This window comes from Syngnathus floridae, chromosome 3 (assembly GCF_059516105.1).
Source record: "Syngnathus floridae isolate MCC-2025c chromosome 3, RoL_Sflo_1.0, whole genome shotgun sequence".
NCBI lineage: Eukaryota > Metazoa > Chordata > Actinopteri > Syngnathiformes > Syngnathidae > Syngnathus > Syngnathus floridae.
The window spans coordinates 7,796,492-7,819,377 of NC_142415.1; the positions used below are offsets into that span (position 1 = coordinate 7,796,492).

General features: G+C 40.1%; 2 protein-coding genes across 3 annotated transcripts in view; both read left to right on the forward strand.

The window, feature by feature from the left end:
- Positions 1-3,711, forward strand: part of dagla (diacylglycerol lipase, alpha) — a 24,568-nt gene extending 20,857 nt beyond the window's left edge. For both annotated transcript variants that reach the window (XM_088370476.1, XM_088370477.1), the window contains one exon: positions 531-3,711. In XM_088370476.1, coding sequence (XP_088226602.1) covers positions 531-1,575 — 1,045 coding nt within the window. In that variant the 3' untranslated portion in view covers positions 1,576-3,711. The remainder of the gene's footprint in view (positions 1-530) is intronic.
- Positions 3,712-3,945: 234 nt separating this feature from the next.
- Positions 3,946-22,469, forward strand: ext2 (exostosin glycosyltransferase 2). Its single transcript, XM_088370478.1, has 15 exons — positions 3,946-4,105; positions 4,749-5,091; positions 5,167-5,390; positions 6,054-6,143; positions 6,915-7,031; positions 7,364-7,559; positions 7,642-7,781; positions 7,865-7,958; positions 11,892-12,023; positions 15,979-16,168; positions 18,476-18,642; positions 19,427-19,570; positions 19,923-20,051; positions 20,522-20,604; positions 21,329-22,469. The coding sequence occupies exons 2-15, from the start codon at positions 4,777-4,779 to the stop codon at positions 21,465-21,467; spliced, it is 2,160 nt and encodes a 719-aa protein (XP_088226604.1). The 5' UTR covers positions 3,946-4,105; positions 4,749-4,776; the 3' UTR covers positions 21,468-22,469.
- The last annotated feature ends 417 nt before the right edge of the window (positions 22,470-22,886 follow it).

A 22,886-nucleotide genomic window follows, 5' to 3' on the forward strand; every position in this document is an offset into this window, starting at 1 on the left:
TTGGCTTTAGAAGCACCCAGTGGAATGCTGACCTCCCCCTGTCAGTGTTTCTCCCTGGTGCTTACTTAATTTGATGTATGCAAACACGTCATATGGACAAATGTATTGAGACATTTACACCAATAGGAAGTGGAAATGGAAATAAACACCTTGCAGTGTCCCATGCAAATATTTAAAATGTCTCTTGGAATTTCTGAATCCAGAAAACCAATAAGAGTCTCTCAAATTCTTTTCTAGTTCGTCATCGTGGCCACTCAAAGGGCCTTTGTTGGAAACACAGAAATGCTCCAAATCTCTCAAGTCTGCTGTAGCATTTGACATTCAGAGTCAGTTGGGCAAGTCCCACTCCTCCTTGACCAAGTGTTATGTCCCAAGACCTTTGTCCATATTGTATACGTATGTTTTAAAACCATCGCCCATTTTCCCTTCTTAAAACCCTCCCAATTGTAGTTGATATTTTCTTGATGCCAATCTCACCTTGCGAGTCCTACTTCCCTGTCACTCCTATCCTTTCTCATCCTCTCCTCTAGTTCCTGTGCCCAGTCCGAAATATCTCTGGATGGTTTCTCTGAGTGCCCTCCTCCTCCAGTGCCCGTAGTGTTGCGTGGAGCACGGGAGCGCCTGACTGTGGAGCTTAGGGACCGCAAAGCTCCGTTGGCTGTCATGGAAAGCCTGTCAGACGCTGAATCGGTCTACAGCCTGGATTCCAGGCGCTCCTCTGCTGCACTTAGAGGTTCTCCGATGCTTAGTAGCCTCCCGTTCCCTTTGGATGCCCCGATTCCTGAAGAGAATCCGTCTCTCAGCTCTCGCACTGAACTGCTGGCAGCTGACTGCCTCTGCCAGGCCACACCAGAACACATGGGGGAGATCGGGCCTTTCTTTACGCCACTGGACCCCGTGTCTAATCCAGAGTACTCGATAGAGCTTTCCCCTGCCACACCTCGCTACAGTGGACATTATTCCCCTCAGCCTTTTGACGCAGAGTCTAACATCTACTCTAAAATTGACCCTGATGTGGAAGAGATGCCGGGCATCTACAGCCCAGGTAGCACCCCTGAAGCTCCCCGCAGTCCACAAATTGCTTCGAGAGCAATGGATGGCGACAAAGAACAGTGGGAGTTTGGCACGGAGACTGGACGGCAAACTTCCCCGCCACCACCCCAGCTATCAAATGGGAACCCCAGCCGAACAGTGCTGGAGTTTGCCCAGTACTTGGACTCTCTATTTAAACTAGATGGCAGCAGTTCACCTCCAATGGATCTGTCTGATGGGGAGTCGGAGTCGGGACGCGGCTCTCTAGGCCATGTGGAGTGTTTGGCAGATGAACCGGATGACAAGCGGCTTCTGGCCAGGGCAACATTGGAGCCCAACTTGGTCCCCAAACCCCCACGCACTTTTGCTGGATCTGCTGACCCCTCTTCGGGCATCTCCTTGTCACCTTCCTTTCCTCTTTCATCATCTGAGGAACTCAATGACCTTTCACCCGGTGAGGGTGCTCTTCCCGCCATCGAATCTCTACGGACATCTCTCCCTATCCACTGTCCTGAGGAGAACACTCTGTCCTCTATGGTGTAGTCTTCTAACTTCAAACAACTGTTTACTCCAATTGAAGGGACAGACACCCAAGATTTAAATAAAAAAAAAATTTAAAAAAATCACAGTATGTGCATGCGATGGTCATGGAATGTATGTAGTCACATAAGGACAAAGCTTGACTTGCCGACTCACAAACAATTTCCATTCTTCAGGTGTCCTCCCCCCCTTAAAGGATGCTTCTAGCATTTTCGCACTATTGCAATGACTACAAAGAAGATACCTCTCTGCATGCCAGGGGGCTGTGCTGCTTTTGGGTGGAAATGAACAACTGTAGCTTCACAAATATCGTTCCAAAACAATGTCATGGTACATTTCAGCATACGTTCATCCCCTGACTTGACTCTACAAAAGAGAGAGTCGTACGTTAACTTTGCAGGGATTCAAAAGCTAACACTGTAGAAGAAGCTAGTTTGCATCATCTTAGGTTGGGTTGATGTGCTCTCCTACTTCCTGCACCCTCAGCAGCATATTTTCTTTCTGCATTTTATTTTTCATTGCTCATTCAGGAATGTGAAGTATGTCGGTTAGTAGAAGTGTGAAGACGTGACACAATGTTCCTCAGGTCTATACGGAGTTGGTGTCGAGAAAAAGATGGTGTGGGTGGTTGAAGTCGTGTCTTAAAACATTTGCTGATTGTGACGTTATTACAGACACTTATGGATGTTTTTAAGCCTTTTTGGTTACTCTTTACAGTGCATGAAAGTTCTTTTGTCTTTCTTTTCAAAGAGGGTTTTGTAACTAAGCCACTTGGATTGACAATTAGGTAAATCATGTTTGCTTAGTACCCCCTCTTTGCTCAATACCTTGATATTGCCAAATGTATTTCTCAGATGTACTTTTGTATATGTTTATTACTTTATTTGAACACAAAGAGCTATGTTTATGTCCCAGCCCTGTCATTCCCATGGAGACTGTTACACACCACAGGGAAAACACCGGCATGGCTTTCCTGTTACCACTGCTCATTTGTGTCAACCTTCAAGCCGCAATAACCACCTCGCTCATAATTTTCTTTCTTACCTAGAGACGGTACCGTTCTCGTGTTTTTTTTGCGTTTTTTGTTTTTTTGCAGTTTCAGTAGGACAAATGCTGCCATCATGTCAAAGAAATCCAAACCAGGCTTCTCATCACTTGTTCTCAAGGTGCTCTCAGACATGATGGACATCAGGTGTTTGCTTCCCTTTAATGGAGTTCACCCCGCTCTTCCTCTGGGTGGGACTTCCTGGATAAATGAGCCGGTGTCAATTCTACACGTGGCAAACAATCTTCCATATCACCGAGGGTGTAACAGGTGAACGGGTGGTTTACTACTTGTGTTATTTATTACGATAAATGGTTTCACTTTTATTGCTGTATTTGATGGTAATATCTTTAATGCCCTTGCAACAGACTGATGTTGGTGTTTTTTTTATTCTTTATCTTGAATCTTTTTGGGGGGGTATTTTTTTTTAAGAGGTTTCCCAGAAGTTGTGCATTTATGCTTTTTTTCCTGTCCAAGTGGGAAAGTATTTAACATTCGGCCACGGCACATTTACGAATGTTCCATTGTGATGAGACATTCTGCAGAATGACCGTTGGTGGAATGCCTAGGCTGGAGTCATCAACATGATCTGCTTGGAACAAGAGTTGTAACTCACAGAACATCTCACATCTTGCCAGTTTACAATCTGTCACTGCACAGATCATCTTGCCAGCCCCTCTTCCCTCTCACAAATACTCTTGGGTTCTAAACCCATTCAGCAATGAAGCCTGCAACCAGTCAAAGCACTGTTTGGCCATGATGTGTACAGCACCATCCCCTGTGTGTATTATTTATGCAGATGGCTAAAAAAGGATACTTCCAATAGCCTCATAGAGAACAACAGTATAACAAAAAGAAGATAGCTATATATTTAAAATATCAATATTGACATATAACACAAGAAATATATGATCTGTAAGTTATTTATTGAAACTCTTGGAAGATTTTACAAAATGTTCCATAAAGAAAGAGGAATATTTGCATCAATGTCTGTCTTCATGTTTATCTGGTTTGCTTCCTACCCCCAATGGGAATGTATGTGATCCCTCCTCTTACTGAACTTGCCCGTTATGGAATAAATTAAAAAAAACATGGTCATGTTCCTGTTTCTTTTAATACATTACAACTCTGTAGAAAGATAAAGTCAACGGAGCTAAGCAATATGTAAACTCAAAAGCTTGTAGAATCCAAGCACCCAGCGGAGGTGAGTACTCGCATTGTATTAGACAAAGGTAGGTGTAATTATATTCTAATCATTATATTGGTATGGTAAGTAGAAGAACGTCGACGCTGGACACCTTGTTACTTCTCTCCACCGGTGCAGCCGCTAGAGGAAGCCTCTCTCTCGTCGCTGCACCACAGGGAAGAAATCCGCGGTGCACAGGAAGTGACGAAAGTTTTCCGGTTGGCCCCATCGGTTGTTTTGCTAAACTAGCATGCTATCATGAATTAACACGGAAGTCAACATTTCATTTGTTGAACGTCTTGGTAAGTAAAACACGCATCGACGCAGTCTACACTTAATTAGATAATTGTGATGTTTTTCCTTGTTGGTAACGTTTTTTTTAAGATGACTTTAGTAAGCTAATGTAACTAGCTATATTTTCTACGTCAGCTTTCAGATTCATAATCATGTCTAAAATCTAACATAATAAAATAGTCAATTGTGTGATATCTGTCTTGCCATATCCAGACATAACGTGTTTTTTCGTAGCGCTTTATGTACAAGAATATAAAGAATACAAGCAGGCGCGATCGTCTCATAGTAAGGGGTGACAAAATGTATAGGAGTAAACTTGTATTATAAAATGTATTATCAAGTTATGTATGTGTGTATCCGCCACAAAATGGTTGTCCAAAGTGAGCATTCAACTACAGGTATAAGCCACTAATAATGACGTGGAGCAGGTCCTACTTTTAAATATCACGACTTGGACATTTGTTCAAAAAGCAATCCGAAGATCAATTGACAAAACTCGGGGAAAAACAGGTTAGCTGGCTTTCTGGGTGTGCCTGGAGAACTAGTACTGTACAATAGACTACAGATTGATGACATGATTATTTGAAGGCGTTTTCACAAACCTCATTATTTAGCAGCACACGTAATGTATATTTGTCACTGTCATTACAGAGGCTGGGCAGACAGTCAGGAGGCAGCCATGTATGCATCTGGAAAATACAGCTCCCGGGGACCTCCTCTGATCCCGCGGATGAAAATCAAGCATCGTATATACTATATCACACTCTTCTCCGTGGTGTTGCTTGGCCTCATTGCCACTGGGATGTTTCAGTTCTGGCCTCACTCCTTTGAGTCCACAGCTGAGTTGACCGTGGACAAACACAGTGCTCAAGATGCTCCTCTGGTGCGCCTCCAAGTCTCCAGTCCGATTCCTGAGAGGGGAGACCTTGGCTGTCGCATGCACACTTGTTTCGATGTGTATAAATGTGGCTACAACCCTAAGAACCGAATTAAGGTAATAATCCCTGAGAAACACATCCACCCCACATTTATATGACTCAATCTTGCTCTTATGTTTTCCTTTGTTTAGGTTTACATCTACCCGCTCCAGAGATATGTTGATGAACTTGGAGTTCCCATCAGCAGCACTGGACTTTCTCGAGAATATAATGACCTTCTCAGTGCCATTTCGGACAGTGACTTTTACACTGATGATGTCAACAGGGCTTGTCTTTTTATCCCATCGACTGATGTCCTGAATCAGAACTCCCTGCGAATCAAAGAGACTGCCCAAGCTTTGGCAATGCTACCCAGGTAAATGTCTCGCAGTTAAATTCTTCTGAATCAAAATCATCTTTACTGGACAAGTTGTGATGGTATGAAATGTGCCGAGGCTTCAGGGCGTGTTTCGAGCATGCCAAATAAACCCTCAATTCGGAGCACGTGTTGTTGGTCTCGGATTGTATTTTTACTCCTTAACACTCAAGACCCCCTTTCGTTTTGCGGGTGTTGTCAGCGTTTGTTTTGAGCTTCAATGACTTGGCAGTTCGAGAGTCACTGAAACGTTGGCAGCCATGACAGCTGCTCCTTTTGCTGTTCCTCTTTCTATGTTATCGTCGTCATCTTCTTCGTTGCCCTCGACGTCATCTTCTCTTTATCGAAAGGATTACAGTTGAAATAAGATAAGGCAAACTTGAAGATTGTGATTAATTAGTATCGTATAGCATTCAAAGCCCACTGTCCAGTGCTATTGGATAAAATCAACCTTCTCCTTTCTTTCAAGCAAGGAAGTGTTTCGTATTTAACTTGGGCCATGCTCCAAGAGCAACACTCAAATGTCTTGATGGGACAGTAACACTTGCATTTAATTGTTTTGTGAATCAATTAATTTGATTTTCTCTTTTAACTTGATAATGTAAATCTATCATTGCATCAAGTAGTCTTTTTATGTTTTTATTATTTATGTATTTTTTTAAGGTGGAACAAGGGGATGAATCATCTCCTTTTTAACATGCTGCCAGGGGGCCCACCAGACTACAACACTGCTTTGGATGTACCCAGAGACAGGTAGCTTGTTCAGAAACAATCTGTCTTTTTTATAAATGTATAATCATATTTTCAGCAGCACTGGTAGAAGACAAAATGAAAACAATAAACCTTTACTTTAGCATTTGTCATGCACAAACAAAGCAATTTGTGAGTTAGAGGGAAAAGCAAAGTGCATGTTGGGAGGTGCAACATAAGCAAAAAAGTTATGTGTTTTTATGTTGAGCCGGGGGGGGGTCATCCTCGGATGACCTCCTACTGCAGTCAAGATATTGTGTTTGAAAACAGACATCTTATAAATGGACCGTGAGGTAGGTGGCACAGCGCCCCAAAAATGATTGATTGTGTGGACCTCGACATTTTGGCTGGATCACACGGTCGAAGCAGAACACACATGTAAAAAATTATTTCCAGGAGGTGAATTATATATTTACAAATAGCTACAAATAGATATCCGCTACATTAAAGGGATGGTTGGTGGTTTAATGTGAGACGATGAACAATATCTTTAGATGTAAGGAATATCCTGAGCTCATCCAGAGTCCATTTGGCATGAAACTTTATTGGAACCAGGTGTAGAGGGACTTCAGTGCATTGCCTTTGCATTTTGAGTTGAATGGAATACCAAAAGTACTTCATCACTCAAAGTTGCACTTGGCCATAAATCATGTAAGGGATAGTAACCTAAAGAGCAATTTTGCAGGCATTTTGTTAGTAAGTTCTGTTAAAATCCTTTGTGTTTTTTTTTTAAGTGTTCCAGTCAAGGCTGATTGGTCTTTTTTTTTTTTCCAGAGCGCTCTTGGCTGGAGGGGGTTTCTCCACATGGACGTACAGACAAGGTTACGACATCAGCATCCCAGTTTACAGCCCCCTCTCTGCTGATGTTGAGCTACCCGAGAGACAGCCTGGGTGAGGTCATTGCAACCGTACGCAGTGCCTCAGTTTGCGGTTCTCTTCGTGAAATATATGCAGTTGTTCAGTATGATTCAAAGATCAAGCTAATCATTGGATGCAAGAACAGGAAAAATGACAAGAAAATCTAACACATTAATGCAAAATGATTTGGGTTCGAGGATAATCATGAACACGAGCACTCTGAGTACCTATATTGACACATGGCTTAAACATTTTTGTGAATAAACCTTGCCATGAGGTAAAGTTTTCATCTTGAGCCAATGTGGGGCAGTTGTGTGATGTTGTTGCGATAAATCATTCTCAGAGTCTGGTCTTCATTCCTCCAGGCCTCGCCGCTACTTCATCCTGTCATCTCAGACAGCCATTCACCGTGAATATCGGGCTGAACTTGAACGCCTGAAGGAAGAAAATGGCGAGGCTCTACTCCTTCTGGACAAGTGTAGCAACCTCTCCCAGGGAGCTACCTCTGCTCGAAAGCGTTGTCACAAGGGACAGGTGTTTGACTACCCGCAGATCCTGCAGGTAAATACAGCTGCATGCAAAGATTTTAAGATGAAAGTTGTCAATGTGAAACACGGTGATGATGCTTGTCCAATATCTGCAGGAATCCTCGTTTTGTGTGGTTTTGAGGGGCGCACGCTTAGGTCAGGCTACTCTCAGTGATGTGCTGCAAGCTGGTTGCGTCCCTGTCATCCTTGCTGACTCCTACATCCTCCCTTTTTCTGAAGTTCTTGACTGGAAAAGGTCAGACTAATTCAGACCATCTTCCATTAAGCATGAAAGAACTTGACTCAACTCACTGAAGTCGTGTCGGTTATCTGGCACAGAGCATCGGTGGTTATCCCAGAGGAGAAGCTCTCCGAGATGTACACCATTTTGAAGAGTATTCCGCACAGACAAGTGGAGGAGATGCAGAGACAGGTAACTGTCACAGTGGTTTTTGACACATTTGCTTTCTATTTAGCTGCATTTTCACAGAGTAAGGGAAAATGAAAACTCAAGACAGGCAGTGTGTCATACTAGTGATAGGCATCTGCTTTAGCGAATGGACGCAAACAACTTTGAACTTAAGCTGGCGCTAACACAACACGAGGTGACCTGCCTCGTTTAACAGGTTCTTACCTATGCCACTGATGGTGACTACGCTCACTGTCACTTCGCGCTACCATCACCATGAGTTTCAAGCTATTAAAAAATGACTCACTGCATATTGTTGCTTTAAATACCAAAGCAGAAAGTCTGACTGATATTAGTACCATATTTTCAATTTCATTCTTCTTGTCGACACAAATGAATAGCAGACATCTCATCTAATGTCTCCATTCGTATCCACCACAATAAACAAGAGATTTGCTGCTCTTCATTCCCTCATATCAATTTTGATCCATTCACCAATTACACCAGGAACTACTGGTACTCCTTTTAAAAGTATGGGCCGTGTGAGTTGGGTGTCAAAATATATCTAAAAAAATCTGAAACATGGTAAGATTTTGCTGTCCAAGGCCCATGTTAACTGAGAATAACTCTCAATAAACTGTCACCAGTCAAACGCATAAAAACAACCTTTTTTTTTTCCCAACTGCAAATATCTGTTCTAACTTGCATAGCAGCTTCCATCTGAAGCGTCTGTTAATTGGATATGTGAAATCCTCAGTGCTTTCTCCAGTTTCTTAACGAAACAGTGTACATCTTAATTCCAATGCAAAGGAGTTGCTAGTCATATTTTACATTGCATTTTGGGCATTGTTATGGTTGCAGTTTATCAGTTTTACCAGCAGAGGGCTCACAAGTCTCGGGACTGAAGCTGTTTGATTTGTCGAAGCTACATGGAAATGTATTTACATTTTTGGACAAATTTTTCTTATTCAATAGCACCGGAAAATGTGCCTAAATGTTTGGAAAATAGGTTTTAACTTTTTAAATTATGTAATATTAGGGAACAATTTAATAGAAGTTGTTTGCACTTCATTTGTATTGGTGACCAAAATTGCTTTTCTTTGGAACGATTTATTATCATCTTGTGGTTAGTTGTTGTCAGTCATCAGTTGTCATATATGTAGGAATAGGCAAAATATATCATTTCAAGCAAATAACGGTAAATTCTTGTTCCTTGCGACAGATGCCGATCACTTAATTTTTAAATATTTTGACTTAACTGTAATTTGTGCGCATCAGAAACAGAAGCTGTTTGATTGAAAACATATTTTCTTTTTAAATCAAAATGTCAATTTTTAAATATGCTGAGTTGGAACAAAAGAGATGAGTGTATTTAGGCATTAGACCACAGGTACAAGTCAAGTGTTAATTAATGCGTAGCACAACATTATTCCCAGTGAGCAGCTGACATGCGGTTTGGCTGCTGTTTTTGATTAAGTAAGTCCAAATCACTAATGATTGCCTGGTTCTCGCCACGGCTCACTCAGTGGCGAGCAGATCTGCGCTATAGGTGCAGTCATCTGTCACATACTTGACAAGTAGACTTAAACAAAGACTTCTGTACTCCCAACTGTTTCTGCTCATGACTTTGACCTCTTCTCTAATGATTTAAATGGTTAAAGAGAGGGGGCTCTTGAACTTCGTGCTTTGGTTTGCTACTACCAGTAACTCTTTATTAACAATGTTTGCAATGAGTTGTGTGTGTGTGTGTGTGTGTGTGTGTGTGTGTGTGTGTGTGTGTGTGTGTGTGTGTGTGTGTGTGTGTGTGTGTGTGTGTGCGTGCGCGCGCACGTGCGTGTGTGTGTGTGTGTGTGTGTGTGTGTGTATGCATGCGCATCTTAATTCATAAATTTCTTTTTATTAATTATTATGATTTATCAATGTTCTAAATAAGGAAGAAAAGGTAAGTTGTTTATTAAATGTTGCAATTGTGTGTGTGTGTGTGGGGGGGGGGGGGGGTTCGGTCTTTTTCATTCCAGCACGTAAAATTTGTGCAGCAATGGGGGAGCTGGAGGGCTGAGGGTCATTCCCTCAGGCCAGCACAGTTTTCTTACATCCTCCTCCCAGTTAGAAAAGAAAACTTTCATCACCAGCTGATTTATGAAGTGTTGGGATTCCCCCAGGAGATTTGAAAGTCTTTTTGGATTTTCCTCACCAGTCTTTAAAAGTAAAAGATGTATTTAACATTTTAAATGATACAGCACCATACTCACATGGTGACCAGATAAAATTAGCCATTTTTATTTTACACTGAGACAACAAAGACAAACCTTGACCTCCTTTATTGGTAACTGCAACTTCAGTGTTGGTCAAGAATCCGCAAAACCAATAGTATTTTTTGCTGAGGTAATGCCAAAATTTAATTTAAATTGTTATCCCTCAAATTCTGACCCTTAATTACACTCTTAAAATGCTGGGTTAAAAACAACCCAATTTTGGTTGAAAAGTCGGACCGACCCAAGAAATTGGGTCGAACTGACCAACTTTTTTTTTTTAGTACAAAACAACCCAACACTTTTTTTTGTACGCCTTTTTAATTTAGTGTATGCACAATTGAACAGATATACAATTATAAGAATATAAGAATATCTGCTATAACTGTTATTGATTAATAATAAGTTCATGTTTAGTATTAAATGGAAATATTAAAACAGTATTCCTATAATTCCACTGGCAATTATTTTGACATTTCTATAGTGCTATAAATTTACCATATTTGGTCAGTACTACTTCTAGATAACAAAGCATTCTTTTATATTTAACTCTAGGGCACAGCTTTTTAACAGTAGAACAGAAAGACTAATAGAATAGAATAGAATGCCCTTTATTGTCATTTTACAACTTAGTTGTACAACGAAATTCGGATAGCTGCTCCCTTCCTAGTGCAAACATACAAAATTTAAACAAGTATAAAAGGAAGTCTGAGAATAAAAATGAAAGATCTTATTTACAGTATAGCTATTAGTCTAAGAATGAAAGTTAAAAAATCTTATTTAGAGTATGTTCAATGTGGGTATATGTATTAACATGAATGAGGTTTGTACAGAAAGTAAATAATAAATAGTCATTATTTTTCTTAATTTAGCTTCAGTATAATATTGGCTGGAATCCTGCACACTGATTTATCTATGACAACAACATTCTAGTTTTAGGCTCTCCCTGTCAACATCAACATTTCTAAAAGTGAAATGATCTGAGGCAATTAGCCAAAGATTCGGTTTTAAAGGATATTTGATCCACAAGGCTTTAGGTAGTAGCTAGGGTCAAAGGTCTGTTGGTATATCTTCATTGGTATTTATAACCATGGAAGGTGAACGTTAAGAGGCCATTGGAGTCGTGTAGTTAATTTTGACAACATGGCTGTTGACATCCCAATGTCGTAGAATGCATTTCTCAAATTGCAGAGGCTGTCCAGTCCACATGTAACATATTGTTTTATGAAACCGCATATCGGTTTGCATTAACATTGTAATGAGATTTATGACTCGCTGACTTGTTAATGCTGTACAGTTGTTGTTGTGAAAGCAAAACAGTGCAAAGTAACACCACTAATTGAAGTAGATATATATCATATAATTCATGGTTCTGTTGCCTTTATTTTAGCACAAGTCTGACCTATAAAAGTATCATGTTAAAAGTATATTATTGATGGATAATAATTTTTGTTTATTATAATACAGATAAATTTATTGCTTGCCTTTCTTTAAAAATGCAGGGGAAGAGGACCTTAAAAAATTGTAATAGGAAAAAATGTTCACCCTTTGTTTTTTCCTTCGTCATGTGCAAACTACTGTACCATGTAATGAGTTGTATATATATGTATGTATTTGATTTGAGGAGAAAAAAGATCTATGCAATTGGGATACCACTAGTGATCTTTTTGTCATAAAATTTGAATCGTTCTGTTTTTGTTTATAGGCACGCTGGTTCTGGGAAGCCTATTTCAGCTCCATGAAGGCCATTGGTCTGACTACGCTCCAGATCATCAATGACCGCATCTACCCATATGCCGCAAATACCTATGAGCAGTGGAACAATCCAACTGTTGTGGTATGTAACTGTGCAATCTTGATGTTTACATGCATTGTGATAAGATGGGCCTAAATGTAAATATTGATTCAAGCAAAGAATGTGGATTTTATTTTTTTCAGGCACGTTTTCTGTGATATAACTAGACTACTTGATTCATTACAGATTTTTTTTTTCCATGCTCATTTTGAAACAGTGACTGCAATATTTGCTAAGACACTCCAAAGCTGTGAGATGGCGGAGCATTTCCTGTGCTCAGCCCTCATCAGCTCACTTTGCTGATTTTCTGTTTTCTCCCCTAAAAATTGTTTTCTAGTGAAAATATTCTTTGTCAGTTTGCTTGTATGCTTTAGATCACTGTCATGCCGAAAGCTCAAATGTCTTGTCGGCGTTCTTCCAGATACTTAATGTTTAGTGCCCAACTACTCTGATGTTTGAAGTCTTCTGAGCCAAAATTACTCCATTGTGAGTTGTGACTCAAGACCCAGTTTTAGAAAAATTGCCCCAACATGACACTTCTGTCACCATGCGTCACTTTACATACGGTCTCATATTTTTGTAATCTGCAGTGAATGAAATAGATAAATTCAAACTCGAGCTCATCTAACCATAGGACACGCACACACACACACACACACACACACACACACACACACACACACACACACACACACACGCTTGTGTAAGAGAGTGTTTTTGAAATAAAACCAAGAGATTTTTTTCTTTGTAGAATGAAGAATAGAAATCATTGTCACATGTGGTAAACAGTTAGTGCTTGCCAAAAATATTCTGATGACTTTAATGTTGCTGTAGGCCTCTTGGCAGCAACTCTGTCCGATTTTCTTTGGCTTTTCATCATTTTAGAGGAGCTTCTCGGCCATGTCACTGTTGTTCTTCCATTTGTTTTTGATGGTTTACGTTGACTTTGAACCTTGATACCTACAGCCAAAGTCTTTAACCTTAGTGCATCCTGAGGAAATTTTTTGACATTCCGTTTTCTTTTTTTAGTTTCCTTGGGGTTTCTTTTTCTCCTCTTACTTTGTTTCTTTCTTTTCACTTCTCTTCTATCTCTTCTTCTTCTTCAAGTTTTGATCTGGACTGTAGAATTTCAAACTCACCCTTTTCCACCCAAATTATAGCAGACTCGCTGGGCTCTATCAGAAGTCAAGAATCAATCAAGCATAAAAATCTTCCACTAACTATGTTTTTATGTTCGTGAATTTGAGTAAATATGTTTTGGCATATTAATTATATGGAGCTTTTTTATTATGTTAGTTTGTCAAAACAGTAAATTTTAAAAATATTTATATGTAAACATGTTTGCGCATTAAAGAGATTTTCTTTATTTTCTTTAAATTTTCTTTTTCTTTTCTTCTCTATATGGGTAAATAACAGGAAGAAAATATAGATTCTATCTGAATTACCTAGATTTATCTAAACTAGATTTTAATAATATGGAGCTTTATTATTATGTCAGTTTGTCAAAACAGTAAATTTGAAAAATATTTATATGTAAATATTTGCACATTAAAAAAAAATCAGCTTCTCTATATGGTTAAATAACATGGAAAAAATATGGATTATATCTAGATTACTACTGATTTTCTATTATTTTATTTTAAATTATGAACACGGAAAATTAAGAACACAGGATAATACATCAACTTGGGAGAGGGGGAGGCCAAATGGGAACTTTCAGCAAATTAAACAAGAAACAATAAATCTGATCATAACATAATTGATATAACATAGGTTATACCTGCTTACACATGCAGATGGATCACAGTTGATAGCTTCTGTGAACCAGCTCAGGGCCATTGGACTACATTCTGCATCATACATACACTGTTTTATTTATTTTGTACCACACAAGCAGTGCATTAGACTTTGATATACACCTAACAGTCTCAGCAGTAGTGCTAAATGAAGGGGATGCCTGTATTGTGGTGGGAGAAAAAGTTCTTGTATGTCTGAGGCAGTCTGTTTGTGAATGATATTGTGGGTTCTTAGCATTCATGTGGTCATGAAAGTTTGTGGCTGCGCACATCTTGGCAATGCAGCCATATCTTTGTCTTAAGTCAGCACAGAGAGTCATGAATGTGAGAAAACGTGTGCGTTTTTCTCAGTGCTTAGAACCAAGTCTATCAGGTGTACAGGACTGTGCTGTTCACATAACTTTGTATGGAATTATGAGTTGTTCAGTAGAGAATTGCTGCCTTTTCATGACATTTTCCCTTTATTTTCCACTTCATTCGGATCCCCAACCCGAGTCCAACTTGGAGGTTACTTGTCTGGATGTAAAGATTTTTGGTTGATCCAGTCTGAGATTGGAGGTGAAGTGTTTCAGGGATCAATTCTGTGAGTGAATGGTGAGAAGAACTTGAACAGAACACAAAATAAATCAGCCAGAGCTCCCACCCCCTCACCTCATGTAGTCTTTTAGGCTGGTAATTGAAAGCACATTTTCCAGAATTACTGGTGCTGTTATGCTGGGTTTTCAGAATGAAGGACAGGCTGCTTTTTGTTTGGGACTTGTGAGTAAAGGGTTTACTTTTAAGGCCGAGGCCTCTCAGACTTTAAGATGTTTTGGTCTATACAACGGTGTTTTGGCTATCAATTAAGCCGTGGAGTAAATTGAGACTTTTTCCGCACTGATAACCATCTCAAAAGTGAGGAGTGCACGTTTTGGTTTGCTGTTCGTTTTTCATAAAAATTGTTCTGCCTTATATTGATTTGTAGATGAATGCTAAAAGCAACCCAAACAATAAAAAAAATAAAAAATAAATACTGCCATAATACTGACACTGCGCCCGCCATGTGTTAAGACTTTTTGTCCAAACCTTCTTGCTTTTTGAGCATAAGGCCTACTTTCTCTGTTGGGTAGCTCAAGGTTAGCCAAAAATGTTTCAAAAAAGAGCTAGTATCCACTCAATAATGTAGTTTGTCATTTAATGTGAAGATCAATTTCTAAGATTTAAAAAAAAAAAAACATGAATCAGGAAAGACGATTTAGCTGTTACGTCTGTCTGAAGTTGTTAATCTAGTATATTTATTTACTTTGACGAATGACTTCAGTGTTTTTGTATTGAATGTGTGTTGTATATGTGTTACTTTAATTGTCTCCCACTCTACTTGCTTGACAATGTGAGAACAACCACAGAGAAGTTTCCACTCGCCAGCAAAGGGAATTTTTACTGGTGCATGGGTAACGGATGTTGTATAAAAGGTTTGTGGCTGTCTTTGACTTGGCTTAATGTTGTGGAAGGTCCCATATTATCGTAGAATCAAACATTATATGGACTTCAAGAATGCCACAGATTTATTGTCCTTTTTTGACAAATTTTCACTGCAACTGAGGCGGAACACTTTCAGTTTGATGTGATCCCGGTCTTTGTTGGAATATCATTTAAATTTGTATTGTTGGACAATGTTACTTTCCGTGTCAAATTGATGTTTATGATAATGATCTGTTTTTGGTAACTTGGAAAGCTCACCTGTTGGGGTCAGTGAAAGTCCCACATTTTATAGGCCATTTTAATGGGGAGCAATGAAAGAGGAGTACAACTTTGAAGGTCGTCCGACAGTCGTCGTTAACTACCTGGCAAACTCGCTTCACTTGATTTCCACATGTCAAAATCATCTCATTTCTTGCATCCCGTTCTCGGCCCCGACACTCGAGCACCACAAAGCGTGTAGATATTTAAGAGGGGACAGTCAGCCTTGTTGTAAATTCACATCTAGTCTTCACGTCATGATCTCTTGCTTCTGTAAGGTTTATATGATGGACTGGGCCAATGCTCTTTGCCCAGCCTGTTAGCCCTCATGAGACATTGTTGCGTGCTCAGAGAATCCATCATTTGTTACGATTGAGTCTTGCAGTGCATGTTACACTATAGAAGCTTTTGTTGCCAAATATGTTTACAAATGTGTGTTAACTGTGTTGCTTGTATGTGTCTTTGCCTTTTGTCTTATCCAGAAGTGGTCCAGTGTAAACAGTCCCTTATTCTTGCCACTTATCCCACCAAGAGCACCTGGGTTCACAGCAGTAGTGCTGACCTACGATCGAGTCGAGAGCCTTTTCCGAGTCATCACAGAAATTTCAAAAGTTCCTAGCTTGGCTAAGTTGCTGGTGGTTTGGAACAACCAGAACAAGAGTCCTCCTGAGGGTGAGTATATTCACGTTAGGTTACAATACGGTGAAACTTGAGAAATGTGTATGAACAGGTAAACTGCTTGGCACGTTTACCATATCAGCGCGAATGTCACGTTTCATGCGGACACCTAATATAATGGTAATATCTGAGCCTGAAAAGCCACACCGCAGCTGAGCCTTGGTGTATAATGAGCGGTCCGATCAAATTTGTTTATTTGCTGTGACGTATCCTTCGTGCACAACATCCCTCTTCGACAGCGGAAGATGTACGGAGGGACCATCGTTTGTTTACACTCAGCCTTAAGTCACTTTTGAATAACCAGAACCACATAGAGCCGTTAACAGACTTGCAACTGACAGTGCCAGTACCAAATGCAATTGGTCCATCGGTGGCCTGTGGGCCTGCTGATGACGTCAAGCTTTCCTGAGAATAAGAGTTTTTGCATTTCTTCGGCCAAACTGGCATCAATGTCTCATTTGAGCCAGGCTGTAAGATTGTATGTTTATAATGTGAAATATTTCTGAATGAAACGTATTTATGTTTTCACTCTGAAAAAACATGAACAATACGATTCCCAGAACTACACAAAACACTGACGTAATAGGCCACCACTGGCAGCAATGTAATTTATTTAAGTTTTTTTATTTAGTAACTCAAAACATAGAAATACAACAGCCAGGAAATGACAAACATAGCGCCAAAGAAATATTTAACAGAAAAAAAGTGCGACCTCAGCAGCAGGCGCCCAGGACCCTGGTACTAAATTGCAAGCATTTATTTTAAAAAAATGTTCGTTTGTTTTCCAAACATCAGGTCCGCTCTTCGTCGATTTATTTCATTTCGCTGTCAGTTTGCTTAGATTTCCCCCGCCTTGGAAATGTACTCAAATTTACTTGATGAAACTTTAACCATACTTAATCGCTGGCATAGCAATGACTCTGGATTTCATGGCTGATCTAAGTCAGCAGCAGACTGCTGTATTTGTCATTTTTCACCAGAAACTTATGATTTCTTCCACCTCTAATGTTTGTTAGCGTACCAGGACAAATAGCAAAGCACCATTAAGCTGTCTTACTCTCCTATTGGCACCATTTCTGATCTTGACCAGAAATCAAATCAACCGTGAGTTGACTAATACTGTATAATGAAGTAGTGAGAAGACTTTGAAGTGCTTTCTCGTGGCTGCGTGTTTCCTTTTCATCAGAGGCGTCAGCGGCGCCTGGCTCAAGTGGCGTGACCCATTAGAATTAATGAGGGGACTCTCAGGTCTCAAGTACATGGGAAGTTTGAGTGTTGGAATTACTTTACACGGATTTGTTATTTTAGGATATTTCACCTATTCTATACAAGAAATTAGCTTCTTATTCTGTACGATAAGATAGGATTCCTATCCTGTTATTAAGTCAAACATATACTGTTACTATTTTCAGAATTAGTCGTCAAATCCGATTTTTTCTTCTTTTTTTTTTTTTAACAATACCTACTCAAATTGAGCATTTACCTTCTGGTTCAGGAAAACTTTTATTCCTGGAGATACAATGACTTGGAAGATAAAGAGAGAACAAAATTGCCAATTTAGGTAATATGACTCATTTTCACAAATTAGAGATATGACATTGGCATATGGCAATTTTTATGAGATTTGAACGCAAATTCCTCTTCTAATGTCTAATGCTAATTACCGATAGCCGGGCAATAAACTTTTCATCGCAAACCTTAAGCTGGCAAAGTATCTAAAACAAACAGATTAAATATCCATCCGTCCAGCCATTATCCATTTAGGAATTCTTTGTGTTGTGTGTTTACTTTCACAGTGAACTCCAACTAGTGTGTCACATCTTAAAGCACACAGTGAACTCCAACTAGTGTGTCATTAAACATCTTAAAGCTTGCACTCTTTGAGCACAGTTGTAAAGAGCAATATATAAATAAAAAAAGATTAATACCTTGTAAAAACAAAAAACACACTCGTTAATTGCTTAAATGCAGTTAGAGCAAAATTGTACCCGTGCTGAGTTCTGACGAGGCCTATTGACGGGTCTCTACATAGAAGATGCTGCAGTAAAATGTCATATCTGTGTGGTTAACACCAAGAAAGCTCATCTGCTATGTTTCTGGATCAACGTTTGTGCAAGTGTTGCATTCAAATCTGTACAGTGATATTTGTGCGTGAACGTGTCAAGGGTCGAGGCTGGTGCGTCATTATCATAGACTATTAAGGTTCATGGCATTAACACAGACACTGTTCTCTTCAGTAAAAGTGATTTTATCAGATAATTATTTTTACCAAATGAGTCTTCGTTTTTTTTTCCTTGTCAGAATCTCTTTGGCCTAAGGTTGGCGTGCCTCTCAAAGTTGTGCGCACCAAAGAGAACAAGTTGAGTAACCGCTTTTTCCCCTACGATGAAATTGAGACTGAAGCGGTGTTGGCCATCGATGATGACATCATCATGTTGACATCTGATGAACTGCAGTTTGGCTATGAGGTGAGCAAGTTCCAAACAACCTACACCAATTGTTTCCCATGTTTCTACTGACCTCCGTAAGAGCCAGGAACTACTTCCTGGTGATCTCAGGCATTAAAGTTACCGGAGAAGATTGGAGTCATATAACAAGGCTTTGACTGCCCGCTGCTTGTGTTTGATGATGGAATGATGACGGGCTCAGAGCCTACAAATGTCCCCTGCCCTCACCTGACTGCATTTAGAAGCAATTTCATAAAATTGTAGCCAGTTTAAGGAGAATTACACGGAATTAGAAGCAGCACAGTAAAAGAGTTGACACTCACTGGCTATAAGCTTTAAGCATAATAGTTTAGTTCATTATAAAGCCACTCAATATTGCTACACTTGTATTCAGCCTTACACCAGTTTTCCTTGCCCTTTTCCTTTCTGTTAAAAACCTGGTTCCCACTGAGCGGTACAATTTACTTAAGCTTGCCACAATACAATTTAGAACAAAGAATCCTGATTTGGTTAGCACTATTTAAATGTTGATGTTATTGTCTTTATAATCAGTCTAACAAAACAAATTTAAAATTCCAGCACTGTCGGCATGTGTGTTGAAACAACATGGCATAGTGCTGGCATAAACTACGAACATAAATATTTTTGGACTGACTGTGTTGTATAGTTGACCTCTAAGGAAGGAGGTACCTAGTATTTGTAGCCTTCAGACTCTAAATGATTATGTCTATCCTAATATTCATACTTGACTAAGTCATCCTTCGATCTTTGTTGATTTGAGCTTCTGTCCTGACTACTTCAACAGGTATGGAGGGAGTTCCCTGACAGGCTTGTGGGTTATCCAGGCCGACTGCACTTGTGGGACCATGAAATGGGAAAGTGGAAGTACGAGTCAGAATGGACCAATGAGGTCTCCATGGTTCTAACGGGCGCTGCTTTTTATCATAAGGTAGTTTCCACTTTTACTCAAGCTTTTGTTTTAGCATCGTAATGAAAATGATGATAGAAATGCTGACGCCTATTTAACTTGTTTTGGGAAGGATGTTTTTCATTTTAACTGGCGACTAAATAACATTTGGTTGGAGTAGGGGGAGCAGTTGAAGGTTATAAGGCAAGATTACGTTGATGGATGAGCAGAAGGTTGCAGGTCGGGCAAGGTTATCACACCTCCTATCAGCTGACGGAGTTCCTGCTTCGAAGCAAAGTCTAATGCAGCGACGCCCACCTATGTACTCTTGGGTCATCCGGTGACCACGTTATTCTTTTTAATCGGCATTTTCATGTGCCTCTTTTTGTTGCAGTACTTCAACTACCTGTACACATACAAGATGCCTGGAGACATCAAGAACTGGGTTGACGCACACATGAACTGTGAAGATATTGCCATGAACTTTCTTGTGGCCAACATTACTGGCAAAGCCCCCATTAAGGTACATTCATCTCATCAGCTAGTTTGGGGGCTCTTAGCTCATAAAAAAGGGGGGTGGAAGTGAAGACAGATAGAGCGGAGCGACATCTCTGGGTCCCATCAGTTGTCACCCCGACACTTCACTGCATGGCCTCCCTCATTCAGGTGTAGGGGCCCAAGTCCTTCCTTAACCTCCCTTATCAGCGGCAGGGTCAAACTCCCCCTCGAAGCTTACAGAAACACTCGCATACTGCTACCAAATCACAATATGCACGCACCCAACCTACGCCTTCACCCTGTCGCACCATGTCTCACACGGCTTCTTAGTGTCTTTCACTGCAAACACACATCCACTGGGCGAGGCCAAGCTGTACGTCATCGCTGCTCAGGCAACGCTCTTCCCACTGCACATGTATTCAGGCTTGTTTAAACAGGCAGGACCGATTATTAGCTGGAAACTCGATTGACATTTGGGGGTGTGATTTTGTTCAGGTGACTCCCAGGAAGAAGTTCAAGTGTCCTGAGTGTACAGCCATCGATGGACTTTCCCTGGATCAGACTCACATGGTGGAGAGGTAATGCAATTAGCCAACTCTGAATTGAATGCTCATTTGTTTGATTGTATGGACACAACAATGAGCCGCCGCAAATTTGCATCAGCCAATTTACTTTTTTATTGGGGGGGCACGTCTTTTGTTATTCGCAGAAAAACAATTGCTCTTTTTATGCTCATGCCATCATTACTTCGCCCTGTATAAAAACAGTCAGTTTATTTTGGTTCCATCTTGTTGCCAAGGACCATGTTAAAGTGAATTGAGGAGCGTGACAGCATTTCTCATCCAAATCCATTCACTACATGAGACGAGATCTGAGGTGGACCACCTTTCCCCAGGCGCTGCCATGATGACTGAGGGTGTCTTCCTGCAGCTCTTCTTCTGATTAAAATACACATCTACATTACCTTATTTTTTATCGTGTGTTAAACGTTGCCCACTCGACATCCATTGCAGCCTGGTCGTCCGAGAAGGGGTATCCTCCCAATTGCGGTCTCTTCTCAAGATTTCGCATTTTTCCCCAGTTTGGGATTTGTGAGTTTTTCCTTACCCTCCCGAGGGTTAAGAGCTGGAGATGTCAGGAATAATTGTCAACTGTAGCCATGTAAAGCCCTTTGAGAAGTTTTTGTGATTAAGGGCTATATAAATAAATTTGACTTGACTACAAGTTCAACTTTGAAGAAACATGTACCAAATTTCATCACATGCACACTTGCAATCCAAATGTTTTTGTTTTCCTCACTAGATCGGAGTGCATCAACAAGTTTGCATCAGTTTTCGGCACCATGCCTCTGAAGGTGGTGGAGCACCGGGCCGACCCAGTTCTCTACAAAGACGACTTCCCAGAGAAGCTCAAGAGCTTCCCCAACATCGGCAGCCTCTGACCCGCATGTCATCTACATTTAGAGCTCACCACAGCGTCAGCAGAGATGCACTTGACTTTTCTGACATCATGTCTTGTTGACCTACACTCTGATTTTATGTTCCCCTCACCGCTTTTACATTAATTTAAATGAATTGCTTTTGGGTTGTTGTTGTTTTTTTTTTTACACCTAATGTGTTAAAATCATGACTAATGTGAGATCTTTGACTGATCTCTTGTTTATATGGGATCATTTATGAATTTCCAAGAATGATTTGTAGAGCTAGTTGATTTTCCACATTCTACATGTTGAAACAATTTGGTGGACTTAAATCAGGGTTGGGAAGTAAAAAAAAAAAAAGTCATTTTTTGCTGATAGTTAATTTTTCTGTTAGCTTCATGCAGATAAGACAAGTTACCAGCCTAAACTGCTTTTAAAAATCTAGTATGTTGAGCTACTAGTTTTGTTTTCTGTGCATGTGATGTCAAATTGGTTGTGTGTTCAACACTAGTCCCATGTTTATTACAGGAGTTATGTCCCCAAAATGCCAATAGGCAAAAACCATGAAGTAGAAGTCAACTTTTTCTTTTTCATCCCGTCCCAACGCCGCTTATTCTGTTCAGGTTTGCGGGGGGTGCTGAAGCCTATCCCCGCTCACTATGGTCAAAAGGCAGCCCACACCCTGAACTAGTCGCCACTCAGTTGCAGGGCATACATAGACACTTATTGTTCAGAAAATGAAAACCCTCAAAAGAGTGAAGTCTCAATATCTGAACCGCAATGCAGCAAGGTAACACTGAATACAGTACGGACATGTTCTGAACTGGTGTATAATTGTTGATGCAATGTTATTTATCTGGTTGAGTTTTGTGTCTGAATGTCCTTTTATATCCTTTATTCATTAGATGTTACAGATTTTATGATGTTACTGTTGCCTTGCAATGTTTGGTTTTGATATCCATAAGGTCATTGGTGCGTATTCTAACTTTATATTATAAAATAAAATGAAAACTCCCAAAACAAGTCAGCTTTAGTTATCTCCTCATTTTTCTCCATTGTGTATGTAATTGTTGAAAAACTAGGCATATTTTATTTAATTTTAATATCTGCCTGTACTTGGAATCTGTGAAAGACCAAATCAGCCTTCATGACATTGTCCCCGCCCTCGCCGCCACAGCCTGTCACCTGTTGTTAATATAGGCTGCCTAATCCGCCCTGTTCAATGTCAGCAGTTCAAAATACTGCACTACGTATTTTTGTCATCTTCATTTCGGATCATGCTCTTGCCAGCTGTGCAACCTCATTTCATGACTTGTGTCCCTTCAAAGTACTGAAAGGATCTTGGGATGAGACAGTATTTGGTGTATTGAAACAAAATGCAGGTATACAATGTTATCCACCAGCACTTTCAAGATTTGGGGATTTCCTCAACACTGGAGA

Bases quoted from the DNA above. Each gene is read 5' to 3' on its own strand.
- ext2 (XM_088370478.1), top strand. From the start codon at position 4,777: ATGTATGCATCTGGAAAATACAGCTCCCGGGGACCTCCTCTGATCCCG. The intron at 16,169-18,475 runs GTGAGTATATTC...TTTCCTTGTCAG, and splicing joins GAACAAGAGTCCTCCTGAGG to AATCTCTTTGGCCTAAGGTT. The intron at 19,571-19,922 runs GTAGTTTCCACT...TTTTTGTTGCAG, and splicing joins GCGCTGCTTTTTATCATAAG to TACTTCAACTACCTGTACAC.